Consider the following 20,806-nt stretch of genomic DNA (forward strand, 5'->3'; position numbering starts at 1 on the left):
CCGCGACTGTATCCATGCTAGATCCACATGCCTAGAATACTAAAGCTTACATACAGCGTGTGAGACCGACTTGTCTTCATTCCAAGGACAGATTCAGGCCCTTGGGCGACAGGTAGCGGAGCCAAGGATTTCCCGCGGCTGCAAAAAGAATTTGTACTCTGCAGTACCTTGCCAGCAGTTACTTCTCTCATCCCATTGGCATGTTAGCTCTGAGAATGCCGGGTAAAACACCTTCGTACCTGATCGGCATTGACGTCGGCGGAACAAATACAGACGTGAGAGCTCTCCCGCTCGAAGGGAACAGTACTGACACGTTTCCAGGCCGTCATACTTCAAAATGAGGAGGTCGTGGCCTGGCACAAGACTCCTACGACCTCTGACATACAAGCAGGTGTCGAGCTCGCCATTCGAGAGGTTGTGAGAAAGGGGCACATCACTTCAGGTCAAATTAAATCGGTCAAGATTGGCACGACTGTAAGTCCCTTGAATCGCATTCTCGTCTCAGGACTGTGCTCACGACGAAATACAGCAACTTATCAACGCAGTTCTCGAGCAGGATCGAAGCAAGCTTGACAAGGTCGCGGTTATTCGGCTATGTGGACCTTATACTCAGCGGTCTCCGCCATTCAGTGCGCAACTTGATAAATCTACCGAATCTGCAACGACTGACAAGTGATCTTCTTAGTGCATTTCCCAGCAGGTCTTCGTACCTTGATGGAAGGGCATTGTGGTTATGTAGATGGTGGCTATCAAGGTGAGTGGCATCGTGTGGCAACTGACCCATGCTACCGAGTAGAACATCATCTGATTGAACTAGTCGACGGCAGACTCATTCGTGCGTTAAGACATGAACAACTCAAGGAACAAGCTGCCATAATCAAGTCGACGTCGATCAAAAGCATAGTCGTGATCGGCATAAACTCTCCATCGAATCCAAAGCAGGAGTTGGAAGCGGAATCTGTTCTCGTTTCGGAACTTGGACCGGGATACGATATCTCTTGCTCCCACAAGATTGGCAGACTAGGCTTCCTTGAACGAGAGAATGCTAGCATCCTCAACGCAAGTTTACGACGCTTTGCTCGTCATGTCATCGCAGGTTTCAAGTTTGCCGTCCAGAGATTGGGCAAATGCAGTTTATACATCACACTCAATGACGGGACCTTGAGTAAAGCGTCGGAAGCCGCCGAGTATCCAATAGGTTGCTTCTCATCAGGACCTACGAATAGTGCAAGAGGAGCGGCCCTGCTGGCGGGGTCACTTTCACCAGATGAGGCAGACGACAGAGAAGTCCTCGTGGTAGACGTGGGAGGGTGAGATTGTCTCCGGAGACTGAAGTCAACATACTGACACCTAACAGGACCACGACTGATATCTGCGCCTTGTTGAAGACTGGTTTTCCGAGACAATCCGCTGCTTTCGTCAAGGTTGCTGGCGTAAGAACTAATTTCACTATCCCTGATGTACACAGCATCCCCTTAGGTGGCGGCTCTCTTGTCAGAACAGAACATGATCGAACTTGTATTGGTCCAGACTCGGTAGGGTCACGCCTGGTCCAAGATGGAATCTATTTTGGAGGGCAGACTCTCACTGTCAGTAATCCATACACTCTCGCATTCTCTATGCTAAAGCTCCATGTAGGCAACAGACTTGATCTTGTCCAACGATCTTACAGAAAGACTTGTCCCATCACATCTCAGGGCCTCTGGACTGATAGAGGTCAAGAGAGCAGTAGAGGAAGCGATTGACCTTGTCAAGACGAAGCAGGGCGATGCGAGAGTAATCCTCGTTGGTGGAGGGAGTATCATCATTGGTGATGAGATTGCAGGAGTGGGAGAGCTTACCCGCCCCAAACATTTTGAAGTGGCCAATGCCGTTGGTGCTGCGGTAAGAAATTCTGCACAATCTTCGTCTTGAATCACTAACGCTGGCACAGATCGGGAAGATCAGCGGTTCGGTAGATACGATCGTTGCACCAAAGGCTGATAATACCTCAATGGAAGAGCAGATCGAGGAAGCCAAAGGTCTTGCAATGGACCGCTGTGTTGCTGCAGGAGGAAACAGGGCCACACTAGAAGTCGTGGAGATCGAACTGATACCGGTCTCTTACGCCACCAACGGAGCTACGAGACTGATTGTTCGGGTTGTTGCGGACCTATCGGAAGGCCATGATGATCCAGAAGAAAGCCAATTGCCCATACTTGACGATTTTGGTAAAGTCGCCGCTACCGAGAATTATATAAATGGGTTCGATTCCAAAGCATCATCTTACGATATCATCCACCAACTTGACGTTGAGTCATACAAACCGAGGATAGAAGGGGACCTGTGGTATTTGTCAGAAACAGACTTGCAATTCCTGCAAGACGGCACAGGAGTTCTGGGAGTCGGAAGCTGTGGTGATGCCTACCCCAGCTATGTTGCCTGCTTGCACGCGTTAGCTAAGGGCGAGGCTATCACCATCAGACGACAGGAAACACTACCCGATAGTGCTGTGGTCCTGGCTGCTGGTTTCATGGTGAGCGCCCCTCTGCCTTCCGATTAATGTGGCTTACTTGATGAACAGGGATCTCCAACGGTCTATCTCGAGCGAGTTCCAGGCATGCATGAGTAGGAAGCCTGTAACCCGCCCGTTCGACCTGTACTGAACATCTACAATAGGGTTATCGATGCCATGAACGCAGTCCTAGAGACAACCAACATCACTTCGTTTGATGCTGTCATCCCTAATGAGATAGGAGGGATGAATGCTTTTGAAGCACTCCTGGCGGCGTACCATTTCGGCAAAAGTACCCTGGATGCTGATTGTGTAGCACGAGCCTACCCTTACCTATGGCAAACGGTGCGCTGTCTCAGGGACGTCCCGGTTGTCCCTGCGGCCGTCGCAGATGGAGCAGGCAAACGAGAGGTACCGTCACAACATCAATTTCCCTCTTGATCTAGGATTGACTGACATTCGTCTAGGTTTTCACCGCCGAAACGGACAACTTTCGGGCCGAGGAGTTGATGCGAGATGCCTGCACCGATCTAGGTTCATTGGCCGGTATCTGTCTCAACCCCCTTAACGGCAGTGAGGCTCGCACCCTACCTCGAAACAGCTATTCTCTAGGTATATGACCCTATAACCTTCTGCGGTTTGCACTGTTGTGTTGAGAATTCAGTTGACACTTACATAGCATGGTGCATTGGCCGTTCAATCGCACTTTCTCGAAGCAAGAAAATAGACCCTGTCACGGCATTGCTAAAAGAGCAAAACGGTGCCCTTCTCTTTCGCGGGAAAATCATCTCTGTTGTAAGACAAGTCGCAAAGGGCTTTACCAGAGGCAGTGTCCTTCTCTCTGCATTCTCCGAAGAACCGACCTCACGATCCAGCGGCGAAAACAACTCATCACTTACCACGCTCGCCGTCGAGTTCGAAAATGAGAACCTTTGCGCTGTCCTGAAGCAGGAGGGTGAAGAAGACAAAGTCCTGGCAATCTGTCCGGACCTCATTTGTTTCCTGGACCTGGCAAATGGCGCGCCGTTGGGTATCTCGGATTATAAGTATGGCTTGAGGGTCAGTGTAGTGGCACTGACAGCGCCGCCTGTATGGACCACCGAGAGGGGACTAGAAATGGGTGGGCCATCGGCGTTTGGGTATGTTCTATGCAGTCATTTGTGCTCTCCTTTCAAACCGCTTGAGGCTAAGAAATCAACAAACAGGCTCGACATGAAATATACTCCTGTCGGCACGGGAGCATATGAACCCCCTAAGAGCGTTTGGCAAATGTTTGGCAAGGGCCAATAATTGCATTTGCATCCCGGACATGTGTGATCCTCGCCAGATCTCTGTCAGCGCTGTGGAATATATTGTCAACGCACACTCTTGTGGCATTATGGACCAATTCTTAGGTCTGACGCAGTCCATATTACGTGATGGGTTGGAGACATCCAAAATCATACCATGGGGGAGTTGGCCTTGAGACCTGTCGTGATCCCTTCAGCACAACGGAGTCTGGGCTGTACTGAAACATTTCTGATAGCTCGCCACCTGCATACCTAGGCCTGCATTTATTTAGCATAGCGGGGACTTGAAAGGCAAAGACCGAGCACCCACGAGAAACACGTTATGTGATGACGTAGCTTGCCCAGCCAATATCCATGATTTCTCTTCCCACTGCCCCTCACAAGGGAACTTCCCACTATTCCCCGACTCGGGCTGTGTAAACAAGCTTCAGGCAGCTTGATAGAGACAACAATACGAAACGAATCCCTGGAAGTCTTAGTCCTCGCTCGTGGATACCTTCCACGAATCATTCACTTACGTTACGTTTGATGCACCCTTGGCGGACATCTTCGACTAGCAATCTTGGAACTCTGGTTTGATCTGTTGGAAAACTCGTAAAAACTTACGCGTATTCCAAAGTTCTTTTCAATGATAATGAGATATCAATCTCGTCTGTTCCACCATCACGACCACCATGGCAGAGCGGAAGCCTCCTCTACCACCCAGGAGGTATTCACATGCTCCCAGTGAACCCCAGTCTCAGTCCGTCATGTCAGTGGGAGAAAGCACCCAATATCTTTCTCCAACGGCTCCTTTGTCTCCCAGTATCCCACCGGCAGACAAGAACTTTAGTCCATATTCAGGCGGACTACATGACCCGCGAGCCTCTTCAACTCAGTCTCTTCGTCCGATCGAATCCGCTACAAACACAGGGCGACGAACATTGCTCATCATCTATATACACGGCTTTCTTGGCGATGAAACCAGCTTCGGAAGTTTCCCTGCCCATGTTCATTCATTGATAACTAGCTCCCTAGCCGAGACTCATGTCGTTTACACAAAGGTCTATCCGCGATATAAATCCCGAAAGAATGTTTCATTCGCCAAAGACGATTTCAGCAATTGGTTGGTCTCATCCCTTCACCAAACCATCTCATGGTCAACTAATGTCGTTTCACAGGCTTGCACCTCATGAATCTGATACTACAGATGTTATATTGGTCGGGCACAGCCTGGGCGGTATACTCGCAGCTGAAGTCGTCCTAATTCCGTCACATGTCCCGGGGAGCAATGAACTCTCCCAACATCGCTTACTTGGTCTGATCGCGTTTGATGTGCCTTATCTTGGAATGCATCCAGGTGTTGTTGGCACTGGGATAGCTAGTCTCTTTCGTTCCCCTCCTGAACTCCCAGAGAGTCCGCTTAGCACTGCGACCGAATTTGCCGGATCACTCTCTCCGTTAGATTCAAATTTCAACCCGGCATATCCCAACGATGTCCATCTTGCCAACAGACAAGGCAAGCTCGAGCGTGCATGGTATTTCTGGAACAAGCATGCCGGGGAATTGATGAATGCAACAACACGATATGTGTCCTCACATCTCGAGTTTGGAGGTGTCCTTGCAGATTACCCAGGGCTGAGAAGACGCTACTTTGCACTCCGCGCTCTCGAAGATGTTGATGAGCTTGCGAGACCGAGAGCCCCAAACGGTCGTCTGATAAGGCGTGTCCGATTTGTCAATTATTATTCTGCAAGTAGTGGAAGAATTAAGGAGAGATCGCCTTCCCCGCCGGCATCACCGGCATTGTTGGAACCACCGAATCGGACCACTGAGATGCAAACATTGTCTTCCAGACGCTCTTCTGCAGATGGTACCGACCATAGTCTGACCGTCCCACCATCACCTAGCCCACGTCTCTCTCTTGAAGAGCATCGAGACGGCGAGGTTATCACTAAAGACATCGCTGAACTCAATATTGACCCAGCGCCCCCACTGAATGAACTGGAGCCGATGGCAATGGGTTCTGGCACTACGTCAAATGCGAGTGGGGATGAATCAGAACTTGTCACAACTGAAACGCAGTCGCCGCTCTCTCCGATGGCTTCGAGCTCATTGCAAACAACATCTCGCTCGTTTGACGATGGTCTACCGCCACTGCCACCACCACCTATTCCGCCCCCTCACTTTGATGAGTCCTCATATGACAACGAGGACAACCTTAAAATTGCTCGGAAAGATCACGAGCGTCAAGTCAAGGCATACGAGAGAGCATTGAAAGATAGAGCTAAATCAGCAAAGGATCGGGAAAAGGTCATTCAGAAAAGGCAGCGAGAAGTCATCAAGCAGGAAGAAAAGGAAGCAAAGCGCCTGAGACAAGAGGAGCTCCGGGTACAAAAAGAACAGCTCAAGCGATCATCAACGCTCAACCCCGAAGACTACGACAAACATTTGAGACTTCAAACCGAAGTAGAACAGAATAGTCCGCAAAGGCCTAAGAAACAAAAGGATCGAAAGTTTTGCGCTCTTCCAGTCAAGGACTCACGAACCGGCCAGAGGGATCCTACATGGATCAGAGTGTATATGGAAGGGATCGATGAAGTGGTAGCTCACACGTCTATGTTCAAGATGAGCGAGACGTACGTGAAGATGGTGGGCGATACTGCTGAGAGGATAGAGAGATGGGTCGCCGACGATGCAACGAAACGACTGTTGCTTGCTGAGATGCAACACAGCGGTGCACCCCTGAACCAATGATTAATGAACGACTGGAATATACCCGATAACGAAACGCATGATCAAGAGAAACACAGACGATTATACTACGGTATTTCATATTCTTAGTAGACATCGCGAACTGGCCATCGCTTCTCTTCTTGAGCAAAGCCTGGCCCCTCCTTGCATATATAGCCTTGCCTTTAACTACCTAGGTAGCTCAGGCTGAATCTCTCCCCTAAAGCCTGAGGAATCCACTAGGCGGCAGCACCCGGGGCACCTAATTACCGGCACCTCTTCGCCTACTTCCAATCCCTGCAACGACAGCCAAGCCCCTGCCAGTGTGAGTGGACTTTGCATTGCAGTGGGAGCGAGAACGACACCCCGCACCCACCTTTTTTGCAGCCCACTTTCACCTGCGACTCTCACCTGACTGCGAGTGACTCAATGGTTCTCATTCCAAAAAAAGTCTCTCACGACCAGACATTGACAGTCCTGGAATCACCCGTTCTTCTATTCCCTCTAGATCACCACCTTCAACATGTCTGAAGCATCCCTACCCGTTCACGCCAAGGACAATCCCAATGTTGCAGCCGATGGCGCACCCTCCAAGAATGCCCTGAAAAAGGCTCAAAAGGAAGCCGAAAAGGCGGCCAAGAAAGCTGCTGCAAAGAAGGCCGATGAAGAGAAGAGAGCAGCACAACAATCCCAAGCAGCGGAGGATACTGCCAAAGATAATTACGGAACAACGTTACCCCCGGACGTCGAGTTCACCGAGTTGACGAGTCTGAATGATGAGCATATCGATAAAGAAGTCACCGTCAGTGTACGCGTACACAATAGCAGAGGACAAAGTGCCAAACTCGCTTTCCTGATGTTGAGAGAACAGGGGAAGACAATCCAGGCTGTCCTAGCTGCCAACGACGACACCGTCTCCAGACAGATGATCAAATGGGCCATGAGCATCAATGTCAACTCCTATGTCGAAGTGTCCGGTATTGTCAAAAAGCCCAATCCTCCAGTCGCATCGGCAACCGTCAGCGGTCTTGAACTACATGTCACCAAGATCTTTTTGGTCTCGCCCGCTTCGGAGGTCATCCCCATGCAGGTTAAGGATGCTGAGAGACCTCCACCAGCCGCCGCGGAGGAAGGCTCCGTTGACGCTGAGGGAGCACCGATAGTTACGTTGAAGACAAGACTTGACAACCGAGTGATTGATCTACAGACCGAATGCAACCAAGCGATCTTGACAATCTCAAGTGGTGTCGAGAAACTGTTTTGCGAATACATGTGGAATAGTGGATCAAGGAAAATGAATACCCCAAAACTCTTGGGTGCCGCGACTGAAGGCGGTTCTGGTGTCTTTGAAGTCAGCAATTACTTTGGAAAGAGCGCATACTTGGCCCAGAGTCCTCAGCTATACAAGCAAATGTTAATTGCGGCCGACTGCAAAAGCGTATTTGAAGTTGGTCCAGTCTTTCGCGCTGAGAACAGCAACTCTCATCGTCATTTGACAGAGGTAAGTCGTTCCGTCCGTTTTCTGCTCGATATATCTGACAGAATCTTCGCTAGTTCACCGGCCTTGATTTTGAGATGGTCTTCAAACGCCACTATCACGAGGTGCTCGACTTTGCCGAGAAGCTCATCGTCTTCATTGTCAACGAACTCAACACCCGCTACACAGATGAGATTGCCGTCATCAAGAAGTTCTTCCCACGAGCAGGAGATTTCCGTATCAAAGACAACAAAGCTCTCCGACTGAAATACTTCGATGGCATCAAAATATTACGTGATGCTGGCGTTGATACAACAGAACAAGACAACTACGTGACCGATCTGACGACTGCACAAGAGAAGAAGCTGGGGCAGCTGATTCGCGAAAAGTACGACACCGATTTCTACGTTCTTGACGAATTCCCAATGGTTGTTCGACCCTTCTATACCAAACCTCATCCGACCGATGCCAACCTCTCGAACTCGTATGATTTCTTCATGCGTGGAGAGGAAATCATGTCGGGTGCACAACGTATCAACGATGCTGCTGAGTTAGAAGCATCAATGAGGGCAAAAGGAGTGGATCCAGCTTCACCAGGTTTCTCTGACTACGTCGATGCATTCAGACAAGGCTGCAAGCCTCATGCCGGAGGTGGTCTGGGATTGAACAGAATTGTTCAATTCTTCCTTGGCTTGGACAACGTCAGGCAGGCGACACCGTTCCCCCGTGATCCCCAGAGATTGCGTCCTTAGAAGATCTGCGTGATTGCAGATGGAAAACCAACTACTCAAATCACAGTAAACTAAGCGGCATGCAATGAAAGGCTTTCGGCGCCATTTCTCGGAATGTGCTGGTGCTCAGGAGTGATAGATACCTTAGATAGGTTTATGTATGTGCAAACGAAGTCGAAGACGGGGCCCAGAGACATCTTTGCAAAAGTACACTCTTCATCCCCTGATCCCTAGAGTTCTCCTTTTGCCCCATCCATCACTCCTTCCAACACAGGTCTATTCCTTTGCAGCATTCGCGACAGGTGCACTATCAAGATAAACCTGATAAAACTTCATTTTCAAACCATCGTCACCGCCCTGGTCCTCGAAAACCGTTCTCCCGGCCCACTCAACGACGACCTCCTTGCCATTCTTCAACCCGTACGTGACGGTCCCATAGACCATGACCTCGTTCTCGCTGAACGGGAAGATCTTCTCGAGCACGTGCTTGCGGCTGATGATGGGCCCGGCCCAGATCGCCTTGCGCACTGCAAGGATCTCGTCGTAGCCCTTGGCCGTGCGTGTCCCCATCGTCAGCGTCGCCGTCGGCGTGAGCGATCTGGCGTATTCTTCATGGAGGTCCGGGTTGTCGGAGACGGCGTAGAAGCGCTCGTAGAACGCGACGATGCGCGGGGACACCGGGAGGGATGTCGTGCTGGGGGTCGCGCCTTTGTATGCCATTCTGAAATGTCTTGTATTTGGGTTTGCCGGGTATTGGTAGAATGAGGCGATCTGATATGTGGTGTGTTTATTATGGCTGTCAAGTCGTGGGTGACGCTCGAGCAGTGTCTTGTGGGGAAATTGAGAAAGCCTGTCTCGGGATTCAATTAGATGATAGGAATGGATTTACAGATTACAAGAAACAGTTTCAACATGCTCTCCCGTCAAGTTATAACAACGATTATCCCTTCTTATGTGCATCACAAACTCGACTTGCTGTCGGGTGTTGCACCCATCGGGTTTGACCGAGGGGATCGGGTGCGGGGCAGAGGAAAGGAGGAGTTTCAATAACAAAATTATCTGATGATGAAATTGGAGAGAATTGAACTCCTCGCTGCTTTTCGAAATTCTCCCCGCACGAGAAACCCCCTACAAAAGCGGCATGCTATCAACAATCATTCTCGAAATAAATCCATGGGCCGCATTCAGGCTGCGAATACCACGAGAACCCCGAAGGACAAGACACGAGATCTCCTTGACACCACTCTCTCCAGATCAAGAAAGAGCAGGAGCACCATCTCTCATCACCATGACTTGAAAAACAATAACATCGCAGTTACCACGCCCAGCACACAACGGACCAATGTCCCGCAAACGGCGCAACACCTCGTCGCCCGAAGCCGACTCCCCACCCGCGCCGAAGAGACACAACCCGGCGGCGGTGACGGCGCACAACGCTACCGCATCAGAGTACGACAGCTCAGACGACGAGGAAAGCAAAGAGAAGCCGCAGTTCAATGAATACACGGGGCAGGCGGGTGCGTTCCCGGGCCTTGGGAAGGACAGCGATGAGCTGTTCTACGGGCCTGCGTCAGATGGCCTCGAGTATTTGCGCATGGTCCGGTACGTGCCTTTTGCTCTCCTTTTACTTCCCCGAGATATTGAGATATGCTAGCAGAGAAAGAGAGAGCTGTGATCAGAACTCGAACTTGAGCTAACCACTCCTGCCTAGGTCCGAAGCGAAAGGCGTGCCGCAGATCCTGAGCGTCGTTCCCGCGACGACGACGCAGAACATCGCCTCCAACGGAAGACAGCATGGAACCTCAAACCACAACCACATCGAAGACGGAGGAGGCTACTACCACGACGGCACCTACACAGCGCTAACCCGCGCCTCCGACAAACGGACCGACGACGACAGCCCAGCCTCGCACGCCCTACCACCTGCACAAGAACACTACCATGCGGCACTGCTATCGCAATTCCACGTCCTACAGAAAACCCTCCGCTGCACACCGCCCCTGGAGACCATCTCGTCGCTGCCGGCATCATCACTGATCTCGCTGCCCGAAGACTCTCGCAAAGCGCGCACGCGTTGGGAAGCGCTCGTGTGCACGCACGACCCGCATCCCGCACAGCTGGCCGTCATGGACGCGGCATCCGTGCTCGAGCTGGTCAAGCTGCTGCGCACGAAGCTGATCCACCTGCTGCACGGTGGGGATGTCAGGCGTGTCAGACGCGTTGGCGCGTGGCTTTGGAGCGTGCTGGGCAAGTGTCGCGATCGGGGCGAGTTGGCGAGTGAGGAGGTCGGTGAGTTGAGGTTGCTTGCGCAGAGGGCTGTTTATCTCCTGATACGAGACGGTGGAGTGGAGGGTGATGTGGCTTTGTTGGATGCCGATGCCGATGCCGATGATGTTGACGGTGGTAGTCAAGATGGGGTGACTAAGAGCGAGAAGATGGTGGAAGTGGAAGTGGAAGAGGAGGGCGAGCTGCTATTTGATGATGACGGTAGTGCTGGAGTGGATGTTGGATCGACTGCGGATCGAGATCAACTAGTGGCCGTGACGCTTGACATGGTCATTACAGTGGTAGGAGAAGTCTATGGCCAAAGAGATCTACTCGAATCCAGGAGAAAATGGCAAGAAAAGAAGATTCCGATTTGAATTACGATTCGCTATGGATGCAGTCACTATCGCCATTCGAGTTTACCGCCCACCATGCACTAGCCTTGACGCTGTGGTCAACTGGCTATTGTTCTGACAAAGATCGACCTCCCAATGAGCCCCTCAATGTACCAAATATCAAGCCGGCAACTCGTAACAGGCGCTCCGATGTCCTGGTCGCTGTAGTCCACTATCCGCTGTGAGTCGGGTTGGAGACATGGTGTATATCGAGTCACCTTCCATCTCAGCACTGTTAATCCGGTAGCTCCCCATCCTCGACATTGCGGCGCTTTCGTTGGCAGGCAATTCGGAAGCCGTGGGACTCGTCATCTCGGGTACTATCAATGGAGGACCACCACCTGCTGACGCAATGGCTGGTTCTTTTTCGGCATTCTTTCGACGCCGCAAGCATCTCCAAGCGAGCCATGCGATAATGATCGTGATGATGATGAGGGCAAACACACCAAACGAAATACCGATGATCGCTCCCTTACCAGGTCCGGAAGATTGTGTGGATGGCTCATCTTGTGAGGGTAGGACAACAGTCGTGGTGGCAATGAAGGAAGAAGTGGGCGTGGAACTGACGGACTTGAATGTTGAGGTCGTTGTGGTTGAATCAGAGCTCTCAATTCCTTGTGATGGTGTGGGTGCACCTGTGTGTGCGGAGGAATATGCGGCCGAATCCTTCCAGGTGACCGATCCCCCATGGGAAGCAGGTAATGACATGATGTTATTGAGAGCAGTAAAATCGGTAAAGGCAACGGTTCGTGAGGTGCTCGGGCATGAGCAGGCCGCGGGACTGCTGACAGTGAGTCCTTCATCCTCGCATGCGATCCACTCGTTGCTATCATCGTTGTACGTTGGATGACAAAGGACTAAACCTACCCAGCTCTGGTCTATGACATGGATTAGCACAGAAGTCAAGATGACAGTGGTACTCATCGTACCTTGGTATGGGCTTTTGTCCGGGCAAGACTCATCTTGGTAGTCAGGATCGGTACAACCGGCGAGGTAGGTGACGCCGTATTGGCCATTGTAGCATGCCCTGGAGGACAGACACATGTCAAGACTTTCGCAACAGACCTTATGGCCCAGGGCTTTGTTACCGCATGGTATGTAACGAGAGGGTAAGCGGCCACCATCTTTGTAGTAGCAGGTGCCGTTGGAAATATCTGGATCGTAGTCAGACATTGTGATGGTATATTCTATCGAACTGAAAAAGATTGTACGAGTAAGAAACAATTAAGAGATGTCGATGGCTTTGAAGGAGGATGGATGAAGTTCGAGTGATGAGCCAGAAATGGTGGAAAGAAAGTCACCTGCGCCGCGCTGTAAGTGACTTGCAACTGCCTCGTCCGAGTCGTTTGTCTCTGAAGGCCACCTCGGCTTCAAGTTTGACAGAATGAAGCAACACGCATGTCACGTACAGAGATGCAGCTACCCGAATGGCGGCGGCAGTCGTGTCGTGGTAGCACAGCCAGAGCAGTCACATTTCTCCCAACACATGTATGAGGGAAGCCATCATAGGCGAGTGAGTACCCTGAGTTCAATGTTCAGGCTACATGTCACTACGTTGAAGTGTTCAAGTCTCTCATCAGTTCACATGCCGTTCGGATGAACAGTAGATATTATGGTATACTAATTAGATAAAGATAAATGAACCAGGTATGAAGACAACAATCAACGCCCATCACCCAAACCTAGACTCGCGAGGCTATCTCAAGGGCCACCACTGGCAGCGCCAGCAAGTACCATGATCTGAATCAACCTCCTTCGATCAATCTCCTTCTTCATCATCATTAGACAAGTCGCCACAATGACGGCTTCATCGAGAACACTTGTGGCATCTTGGTCCAGTACGAGCTGTCCTCCATTCCCAGCAGTACAGCTTTTTGTCCCAGGAGTACGGGTTTCTTCGCCGCGCACCAACTGCGCAACTATCCTACCCTTCGTTTTTGCATCAGGCGCTTGTTCCCGCAGGACAACCAAGTTCACTTTCTTTCCTTGTTTATCCTTGGTGTGGGCGTAACTCCATTCGAAGACCTTCCCATCACCCATGATGAATGCTGTTGATCTTGAAGTCCATTTCCCTTGGATCTTGATGGTGTTGGCTTCCTCGTTGGATTTCTCAGACGCCTGTAACAGGCTCAAGACAGGTTCACGGCTAGGACCGAAGAAGTATGTCGTGCTGACTAGGTTGCCAATGTTGGGATCTCGAAGCACGCTGTTGCCGGATGACTTCTTGGCCCGTGTGGATGTGTATGCCAAACTTCCATCATTGCGATAAATCGCAATTTCGAGCTCCGAGGATGGCAATGGGAAGCGGAAGACTCTGATACCTTGCGCTGCTATGTACAGGGTTGGGCCCGGTTGGAAGGACGTATCGTCTAGAAGCGTGCTGGAAGCCGAATTGTCCGAGAGCATGGAGGCCGAGATCGATCGACTCTCGACTTGGATCTCCTTCTCGGAGATCTCATGTTTGGATTCAACGGTTTTGAGTGTCATGGTAGGAAACTTGTCGTGTTGTTGATTGAATGTGGTCCGTGGAATGTTGCTCTATCTCATGTGCCTAAAGAGTCTTTGAATGGTGTTCAAATCCACTCACCTCTCTTTGTACTTTATATATCCACATTGCTTGACCCTATCAACCCCGTCATGGTAAATGCGAAGGACCCTTGACGTCCAGCCTTACCTTAGTATCGTATCCGTATTAGATAGTGTGCCACTGAATGCTGATTGGAGGGTGCCCCGGGGCCTTGGAGCTGCCTCTAGGCACCGAGCATTTAACTGGCTGAGAGTGGATTCAGAGTACCCCAGTTTCGTTCGGCCGCCAAAATCCGCAGCATAGCCTCCGTACCAAGAGTCCTAGTAATTTAGTGAAATGCTGGATTTTCTCGAGTGAACGAGCAGTACGGAGTAGTAAGCCGTTGAGCGGAGGTGGGTCGCGGAAGACGGTAAGACTGTTCGGGTGTGTTTTATCATGCTGCCTGGGTGTTTCGATGCAGCTCTGCCGGCAACACTATGTACATGACGCTGCGCTTAGGGTTCTATGTACACCAGGCGACTGGACCGTGAGGTGATTCTTTGTCTTGGGTGTTTCTAAACATAGTATATACATCGAACAAGCGTCTGCAGATGATTATTGAGACATTTCGTTACTGGCCGGCTTCGACCACAACCACATCTGGAAGATCTCGAATGTCGGCAACCACACCTGGAGCGCCGACCCCGTCTCCAGCCTCCTTGACGAGATCAACAACTCGCATGACGTCGACTTGGAGGGTGCCGACCTGAAATGCAATCATCTGAATCTCGCTCTCATAGCACTGGTCAGGTGCCAGAGGCCCGATCCTCAGCTCGGCCGTCAACGCGAGCAAGTCCGTCTCAGGTGGCACACCGCCAGAATGCTGCATTGCATACAATACGTTCTCCTCCACGATGGCCTGGCCCATGTCGGCATCCTCCCCATTCTTCGTGTGTCTGCGTTCACTTGGGTGGAAGGATGCAGTGGACGATTTCGGGGCGTGTCGCTTGGCGAAACTTTGTGCTTGTGTCGTTTGTCTCTGGATCCGCGGGAGTGGGATGATGGCTATGCGTGCTATTTTGGATGACTGGTTGACAACCAAGATCTTCCACGTGAATGGTTTACCTATTTCGACGGGCTCATTGGATGCGCTGAATGAGATGGAAAGCCCACTGTGTGGTATCGTATCGTATACGGGTTGTAAGCTCGTGACTATCGATGTCACGGCTGCAGAGGACCCGTTGCCGTTGCTAACGGGCAGACTGGTTGGTCGATTTGGCCTTTGGATTGGTTGTGATGGTGGGCCGTATGATGGATTTAGGGCCTGGGTGAAGTCGACGTGCGTGGTCCACTCCATCATGACCACGGGACGACATTTGGCGGAGATGTGTACATATAGTAAGATCTTGACAAGTAGAACATCAATGTTTGGATTCATCACGCCAAGCGCCGAATTTGAACCAACGTTGGATGCCTGATGAAGTTTGTACATGAATGTTATACAATCCCCAGACTGGCATTGCATCGGAAGGAAACTAGGCATTAATGGTTCAACTTCGCCATTGGTCAAGGCAAGATCAACCTGCTCGATTGTCGCCTCAATTTGCACGAATGGAATTATCTCCATGTCTAACAGACCGACGTTGGTAGGCGACGGAGAATTCGTATGAAATTTATTATATCGTAACCGAGCAATGGTGGCAGGTACGGCCTTATGCCGTCGCGGGGGAACATGTCCAATGTGAAAGCGGTGTCGTTGCGACGTCGGGATAGGGAGTACGCGCTGAAGCCGTGAGGCAGCCAAGTATGGAGGGTTATTCTGCAACCCGGGAATAAATCGCATGGGCTCGAGAACATTGGTCTCCAATGGTTGTCCTGGGGAAAGATCTTGAGGCTGACCATCATCCTCCTGAGTCGCAGAGCTTACTGTCGCCGATGGATTCAAGACGACGACGGGATGAGAAACTCGAGCTCTTGGCCTGGCCAGCAGTATCTCTACAGCCCATACAAGGGTTAAGATCTGGCCAAGCTCTGGTGATTGACTGGCAAGCACAACGGGTTCCGTTTTCTGAATCGCATCCACAGTGGTGACAAGTTCTCTGGCTGGAGATGCTAATGGTGTGCTCGGATCCACACTAGGGGAGTCATCGAAGGCCCATACATCAATCTTCAGATTCAAGCGTGAGAGATATCCTTTCAGCGAATCCTCATCACAATATGGTAGTTGCAACACCGCCAAAGCTCTTAGTTTCTCATCTGCTCTAGAGATGAGTGAGAGATAAAAACCTAGCGATTCGAAACTATGGCTCACCGAAAAGTAGAAAGTCCCGCTCCTTGACGGGAAGAAGCCGAGTGGACGCATCGTCAAGGCCCTCTTCGTCATCTTGTAACAGCTCTGCGAGTTGTGCAGTTGTGTTCAATGGAATAATCGCATCGAGGACTGCATTCTTGAAGTAGTCCGCTTCAGACTTAGCCTCTGTTAATGGTGTTGATTTGATGACTCGCTCTGTTGACAGACTCATGGCGCGTAGTTCAAGCCCGGCGCCATAGAGGAATTCCTAGAAGGCCCGGTGTGTTTTTCGAAGTTTATTGTCTGATGCAGTAGGTTTTAACTTTGATTATTGCCTGTTAGATTCTCGATTCCAGATTCACCAGGTAGGCACAAGTAGATCAGCAACTCTCTAGAATCTGATGCCAAGTTTTGTCAAATCTGGCGCCAGATATTAGGTGTTGTTAAAAGCTCTACGCCTCACTGTACTATTATATCGACTCTATAATCCGCCGTAGCCACCCCCTTTTTCTGGTGAGTGCAGCGACTGTGCTGGCTTACAGTTGAGGTTTTTTAGAGAAGTGAAATAATTTTTGGGAGGAAAGTGCATTTCGCCCTTCGTCAACCAAACGCGCAACCGATTTCGCATTGTCTGAGTTTTTTGCATGCCTACTTGCAGGACTAGATCCCTGAGTGCGGGTGGGTGATGACGGACTTTGCAAAGTGGCGGGAGTGGTACACTACTTGTCACTCAACAGTCATGCGATTGAACCTCTAGTAAGGAGCCTGGCGCAGGAGAATCTTGCATCGGCCACATTCTATGGCTTGGTAGAGTTCTCGAAAATCTATCAATCTGTCGTGGTTGCCTAGCGGATCCCTTACGTTGACCTAGCTGCTCGGAATTGTCAGCTAGGGCTGAGTGTACGTATTCTGGCTACGCATCCACAAGACCAACCCTTCCATGATAAATGAAGCACAGCCAGTGTGCAACATTGCATCGCCAGTCAGCTTGCGGCTCAGGCCAAAAGTCCTCCTCATTGCATCGAGACGGTGACTCTGGCGTGTAGATAGCTGCTCGATGCGAGTTTATTTGCAAATGTCCGACATCTGCAGTTTTTTTCTGGTCAGGAAGCTGATACTTGCTCGGTGAACAAACCTAACATTGTAGGGAACAATGTTTGCTTTTTCAACCTCAACTTTGAGTACTCAATTTGCTGTTCGACAGGTAGTGCCTGTACTCCAGCGGCGGCAAATATACTGTGCTATGTGTGGATTCCCAGCCTGTCATTCGAATACGATGGGAGATTTCTGTGCTTCTAGGTAGGGCTTTCAGTTGATTTACTTTGACATAGCTAAATCTGCAACAAATAGACAAGACTTTTGACGATGGAGATAGTATGGTCCACTAAGGAATTTAAATGACTGTCAATAACTTACAAAGTCTAGTGCTGTCTCGTACTTCCCGTATTCAATCTAGATCAAACCACTCAACACAGCTCTATTCGATGCTTGATATCGTCCACAGCATGCCGACGAGGACGACTCGACGAATTTGATTTTACCAGGGATGTGTACCATCCTTGTGGATCATCTTCTGAGCGTCCGCATCTCGCTCGCCGTGGAGGATTGAGAGCACCGCCGATGCCGACTCTGCGGGGTCGCCCGCCCGGCCGCCCGCTTCACGAGCTTCTTTGCTGGTCCCTCGCAAATTGGACACCACGAATCCCGGACACAATGCGAAGATCTTCAAATTCGTCGAGGCCACTTCGAGCTGCTCGTGCAAGATGACCATGTTCAATGCGGCCTTGCTCGCGCGATATGCAGGCGAGCCAGCTCCGGTGATGCGCATGTAGGATTTTGGATCCGAGATCAGACCGAGCGAACCTGTCATACTGCTGATGTAGACGGAGTAAGGATTGGACGACTTCAGCAACAGTGGTCGAAAGGCGGCCGAGACCAAGGCCGGGCCAATGACATTGGTGGTGAGTGTGGTCCGATAGATATTGCCTAGATCTGGGCCCTCTGGAGCGACGCCAGCGTTGTTGATGAGAACATCCAATCTGCCAAACTCTTCCTGCACAAATGATACACAGTTCGCAATGGACAGCTCATCGGTGGTGTCGAGCTGTGCAACGGCCAAATCACCGACCTCGATCTCCTTGCGCGCACTTTCGACCTTGGCCAGCGTTCGGCCAGTCATGATGACCGTGAATTCATCTTTGACAGCTGTGAGGGCTTTGGAAATGGCGAAACCGATGCCGGAGTTGGCTCCTGTGGAAGTGACATATCAATCAGTGATCGTACTTCCAGAATTCCAGAACCCGTGGTTGGCGGCCTGTGAGATCAGAATCACGTACCTGTGACAAGTGCGACGCGTGGTGGCATGATAATAATGTTTTATGGAATTAGGCTGATTGTACTCGAATTTTGATCAGATACCACCTCGGTGGCTGTCTCGAGGATAATTGTTGCCTTATACTAGGTCTTCAAAGCCTTGCGCCACGTGGCACTTCCCGGTCTGACCCTGTTCACTATGTTTGGACAGTTCTAGAGATCAGTAGGATCGATCATGTCAAAATGGTGGGGTTTGAACCCCTACATTCAACACCAAGGGTGGGACTACGTCACTCTCCTGGCCTCCTACATCGACATGTCTCAAGCATCAATGGGGAGCTGATAACAACGGAGTACCCTGGCCACCTCTCCTGCGCAAAGGCTGTCCCGTTGCTGATTTGGGAGGTCGATAGATCAAGAAGGCGACATGACGATGTTCAGGACCATGCTCTTGGGGAAAATGTCGTACAAGGTACTTGGGTGGGGTTTGACGGTGGGCCCCATTCACGCCAACGCGTTCGGACGTCCATGCCCGTACAAGGATCGCCGATTAGCTATTTCCGAATATGCAGCTAGCGATCTATACGCGAAACTCAAACCTGACTTTGACCACGATCATCGGTTCCACCCGGGGTCGTTGATGAACCCTCAATGAAGTCGGAGTGCAAAGTAACCGATTGCATACCCCAGGTGCCGAAATGAAAACCTCTCCGTTAAGCTGAACTCTAAGAGGAATGCCTATCCTCGCTCAACGGTCAGGTTTTCCGACACTTCGTCGGACCCCAGAAAGCCTTCGGGCCCGACGGCATGGAGAAGACAACTTCCATTCCCCATTGGTGGTCTTTCGGGATTTCTGCGTCAAAGAAATTGTGACGTCGCTGATAGTCAGACCGATGTCGATATGGCTTCTTCTAGACCAATTAAACGTTGGTGATTGGAGCATCGCGTCATCCAGAGACGTTGTCTGTCCGCGATACTTCACTGGGAAAGTTAAAAGTGTGTTTTAACATTGCACGATACAAGCTCGCGAAGACCGGCTAGAGACGTTTTCGCCCATGTCAAGAACCTATATTCACTGCTGATGAGCCAACAAAATCGGACCGGCCGAATGTCGGGCTGACTTCTACTCTCAACCATTATGAAATGCCTAGACAGAGAGCCACGGACTACACATCTGGTCTTAAATACACTGTTACCAATGTCAAAGTATGCTACCCTGACGTAGGCACCCCAGGGCAAGCTTGATAGTATCCGAAATCGTGGTATCATGCTCTTTTCATTCAAACACACCTGCCACGCCTTGGTCTTTCGAAGATGAAGCTATCCATCGTTCAGTCAGTTCCACCATTGACTGGTAATACCTGACCGGTTATAAAGCTCGCGGCGTCAGAGAGGAGGAAAACTATACAATCGGCAATGTCTGTCGGCTCCGCCAACCTGCCCATAGGGATCCTACCCTTGGCCGTGTTGATGAACTTTTCACGAGCTTCCTCTCCTTGAGCAACATTGTTTAGTAGAGTTGTGTTGGTCATGCCTGTGAGAATCATGTCAGCAGATCGAGCACTCTCATGTCGGGCGACTCGGACAATCCTGACCTGGACAAACGGCATTGAATCGAATGGATGGCATGTCTCGAGCCCAAGTTCTCACCAGACCTATCACTGCATGCTTACTGGCGCAATAGACTGCCTTGGTCGGTATGCCTCTGAAGCCTCCACCGCTCGAGACGTTGATGATCGAACCTTGACCGAGTGACTTCTCCGCCGTGGTGAATATGCCACACCCTGCCGCGCATTGAAGCTGCTCTTGCTCAAGCATGCGGCGTATCACCTCAGTGGCCATGGCCCACGTACCAGTGACGTTTATTTCCATGATTTGTCGATATAAGTCGTAGGAAGCAAGCTTGTCCTCGAATGGAGACACTCCAGCACAGTTGACCAGCCCATGAATATCTCCGGGAATGCTGTCGACAAAGGCTTTGCAGACAGCTATGTCGGAAACATTGCCATTGGGCGTGCAAAATACGCTGGAGTGATTTTCGAGTTCGGCTGGAGCGCTTGGAGCGATGTCGATGGCGTGGACTTTGGCTCCCAGTCGTATCAAGCTTTGCACCACAGCTAGTCCAATGCCCGCAAAGCCACCCTGTTGTCACAGGGGTCTCATAGTCAGTGAAGAGGCTCTTTTCTCGCGACAGCCTAGAGTAGAGAGACGTACCGTGACCGCAAAAGTCCTTCCAGAAAATATGTTCTCCATAATTGCTCACGAGCGTTCGCGAATGTTCAATACCTAGGATAACAGAATTGGTGTGATTTACCAGCTACAATTAGCAAAGGC

The 20,806-nt window shown here is 50.7% G+C and overlaps 11 protein-coding genes across 11 annotated transcripts; 5 read left to right on the top strand and 6 right to left on the bottom strand.

Annotated features, from left to right (window-relative positions):
- Nucleotides 1–215: 215 nt before the first annotated feature.
- LTR84_006306 (uncharacterized protein) lies at nucleotides 216–2,542 on the top strand (the record flags this gene model as incomplete). Its single annotated transcript, XM_064849867.1, has 8 exons — nucleotides 216–275; nucleotides 322–474; nucleotides 530–629; nucleotides 686–754; nucleotides 797–1,310; nucleotides 1,358–1,589; nucleotides 1,639–1,884; nucleotides 1,934–2,542. 8 exons carry the CDS (start codon nucleotides 216–218, stop codon nucleotides 2,540–2,542), a joined length of 1,983 nt encoding a protein of 660 aa, XP_064703168.1.
- A 57-nt stretch (nucleotides 2,543–2,599) lies between these two features.
- On the top strand, nucleotides 2,600–3,784 carry LTR84_006307 (uncharacterized protein; the record flags this gene model as incomplete). Its single annotated transcript, XM_064849868.1, has 5 exons — nucleotides 2,600–2,607; nucleotides 2,659–2,905; nucleotides 2,962–3,106; nucleotides 3,174–3,633; nucleotides 3,700–3,784. The coding sequence occupies 5 exons, from the start codon at nucleotides 2,600–2,602 to the stop codon at nucleotides 3,782–3,784; spliced, it is 945 nt and encodes a 314-aa protein (XP_064703169.1).
- Nucleotides 3,785–4,457: 673 nt separating this feature from the next.
- On the top strand, nucleotides 4,458–6,519 carry LTR84_006308 (uncharacterized protein; the record flags this gene model as incomplete). The annotated part of the gene is made up of 2 exons (XM_064849869.1): nucleotides 4,458–4,888; nucleotides 4,944–6,519. 2 exons carry the CDS (start codon nucleotides 4,458–4,460, stop codon nucleotides 6,517–6,519), a joined length of 2,007 nt encoding a protein of 668 aa, XP_064703170.1.
- A 499-nt stretch (nucleotides 6,520–7,018) lies between these two features.
- Nucleotides 7,019–8,724, top strand: LTR84_006309 (uncharacterized protein; the record flags this gene model as incomplete). Its single annotated transcript, XM_064849870.1, has 2 exons — nucleotides 7,019–7,996; nucleotides 8,050–8,724. 2 exons carry the CDS (start codon nucleotides 7,019–7,021, stop codon nucleotides 8,722–8,724), a joined length of 1,653 nt encoding a protein of 550 aa, XP_064703171.1.
- A 255-nt stretch (nucleotides 8,725–8,979) lies between these two features.
- Nucleotides 8,980–9,423, bottom strand: LTR84_006310 (uncharacterized protein; the record flags this gene model as incomplete). Its single annotated transcript, XM_064849871.1, has 1 exon — nucleotides 8,980–9,423. One exon carries the CDS (start codon nucleotides 9,421–9,423, stop codon nucleotides 8,980–8,982), a length of 444 nt encoding a protein of 147 aa, XP_064703172.1.
- Nucleotides 9,424–10,045: 622 nt separating this feature from the next.
- On the top strand, nucleotides 10,046–11,345 carry LTR84_006311 (uncharacterized protein; the record flags this gene model as incomplete). Its single annotated transcript, XM_064849872.1, has 2 exons — nucleotides 10,046–10,305; nucleotides 10,415–11,345. The coding sequence occupies 2 exons, from the start codon at nucleotides 10,046–10,048 to the stop codon at nucleotides 11,343–11,345; spliced, it is 1,191 nt and encodes a 396-aa protein (XP_064703173.1).
- Nucleotides 11,346–11,483: 138 nt separating this feature from the next.
- On the bottom strand, nucleotides 11,484–12,536 carry LTR84_006312 (uncharacterized protein; the record flags this gene model as incomplete). Its single annotated transcript, XM_064849873.1, has 1 exon — nucleotides 11,484–12,536. One exon carries the CDS (start codon nucleotides 12,534–12,536, stop codon nucleotides 11,484–11,486), a length of 1,053 nt encoding a protein of 350 aa, XP_064703174.1.
- Nucleotides 12,537–13,064: 528 nt separating this feature from the next.
- Nucleotides 13,065–13,850, bottom strand: LTR84_006313 (uncharacterized protein; the record flags this gene model as incomplete). Its single annotated transcript, XM_064849874.1, has 1 exon — nucleotides 13,065–13,850. One exon carries the CDS (start codon nucleotides 13,848–13,850, stop codon nucleotides 13,065–13,067), a length of 786 nt encoding a protein of 261 aa, XP_064703175.1.
- A 650-nt stretch (nucleotides 13,851–14,500) lies between these two features.
- On the bottom strand, nucleotides 14,501–16,391 carry LTR84_006314 (uncharacterized protein; the record flags this gene model as incomplete). The annotated part of the gene is made up of 2 exons (XM_064849875.1): nucleotides 14,501–16,128; nucleotides 16,181–16,391. 2 exons carry the CDS (start codon nucleotides 16,389–16,391, stop codon nucleotides 14,501–14,503), a joined length of 1,839 nt encoding a protein of 612 aa, XP_064703176.1.
- Nucleotides 16,392–17,696: 1,305 nt separating this feature from the next.
- Nucleotides 17,697–18,523, bottom strand: LTR84_006315 (uncharacterized protein; the record flags this gene model as incomplete). Its single annotated transcript, XM_064849876.1, has 2 exons — nucleotides 17,697–18,409; nucleotides 18,496–18,523. The coding sequence occupies 2 exons, from the start codon at nucleotides 18,521–18,523 to the stop codon at nucleotides 17,697–17,699; spliced, it is 741 nt and encodes a 246-aa protein (XP_064703177.1).
- Nucleotides 18,524–19,803: 1,280 nt separating this feature from the next.
- Nucleotides 19,804–20,725, bottom strand: LTR84_006316 (uncharacterized protein; the record flags this gene model as incomplete). Its single annotated transcript, XM_064849877.1, has 3 exons — nucleotides 19,804–20,006; nucleotides 20,146–20,614; nucleotides 20,687–20,725. 3 exons carry the CDS (start codon nucleotides 20,723–20,725, stop codon nucleotides 19,804–19,806), a joined length of 711 nt encoding a protein of 236 aa, XP_064703178.1.
- Nucleotides 20,726–20,806: the final 81 nt, after the last annotated feature.

The sequence above is a fragment of the Exophiala bonariae genome (assembly GCF_035927105.1).
Source record: "Exophiala bonariae strain CCFEE 5792 chromosome Unknown scaffold_24, whole genome shotgun sequence".
Lineage (NCBI taxonomy): Eukaryota > Fungi > Ascomycota > Eurotiomycetes > Chaetothyriales > Herpotrichiellaceae > Exophiala > Exophiala bonariae.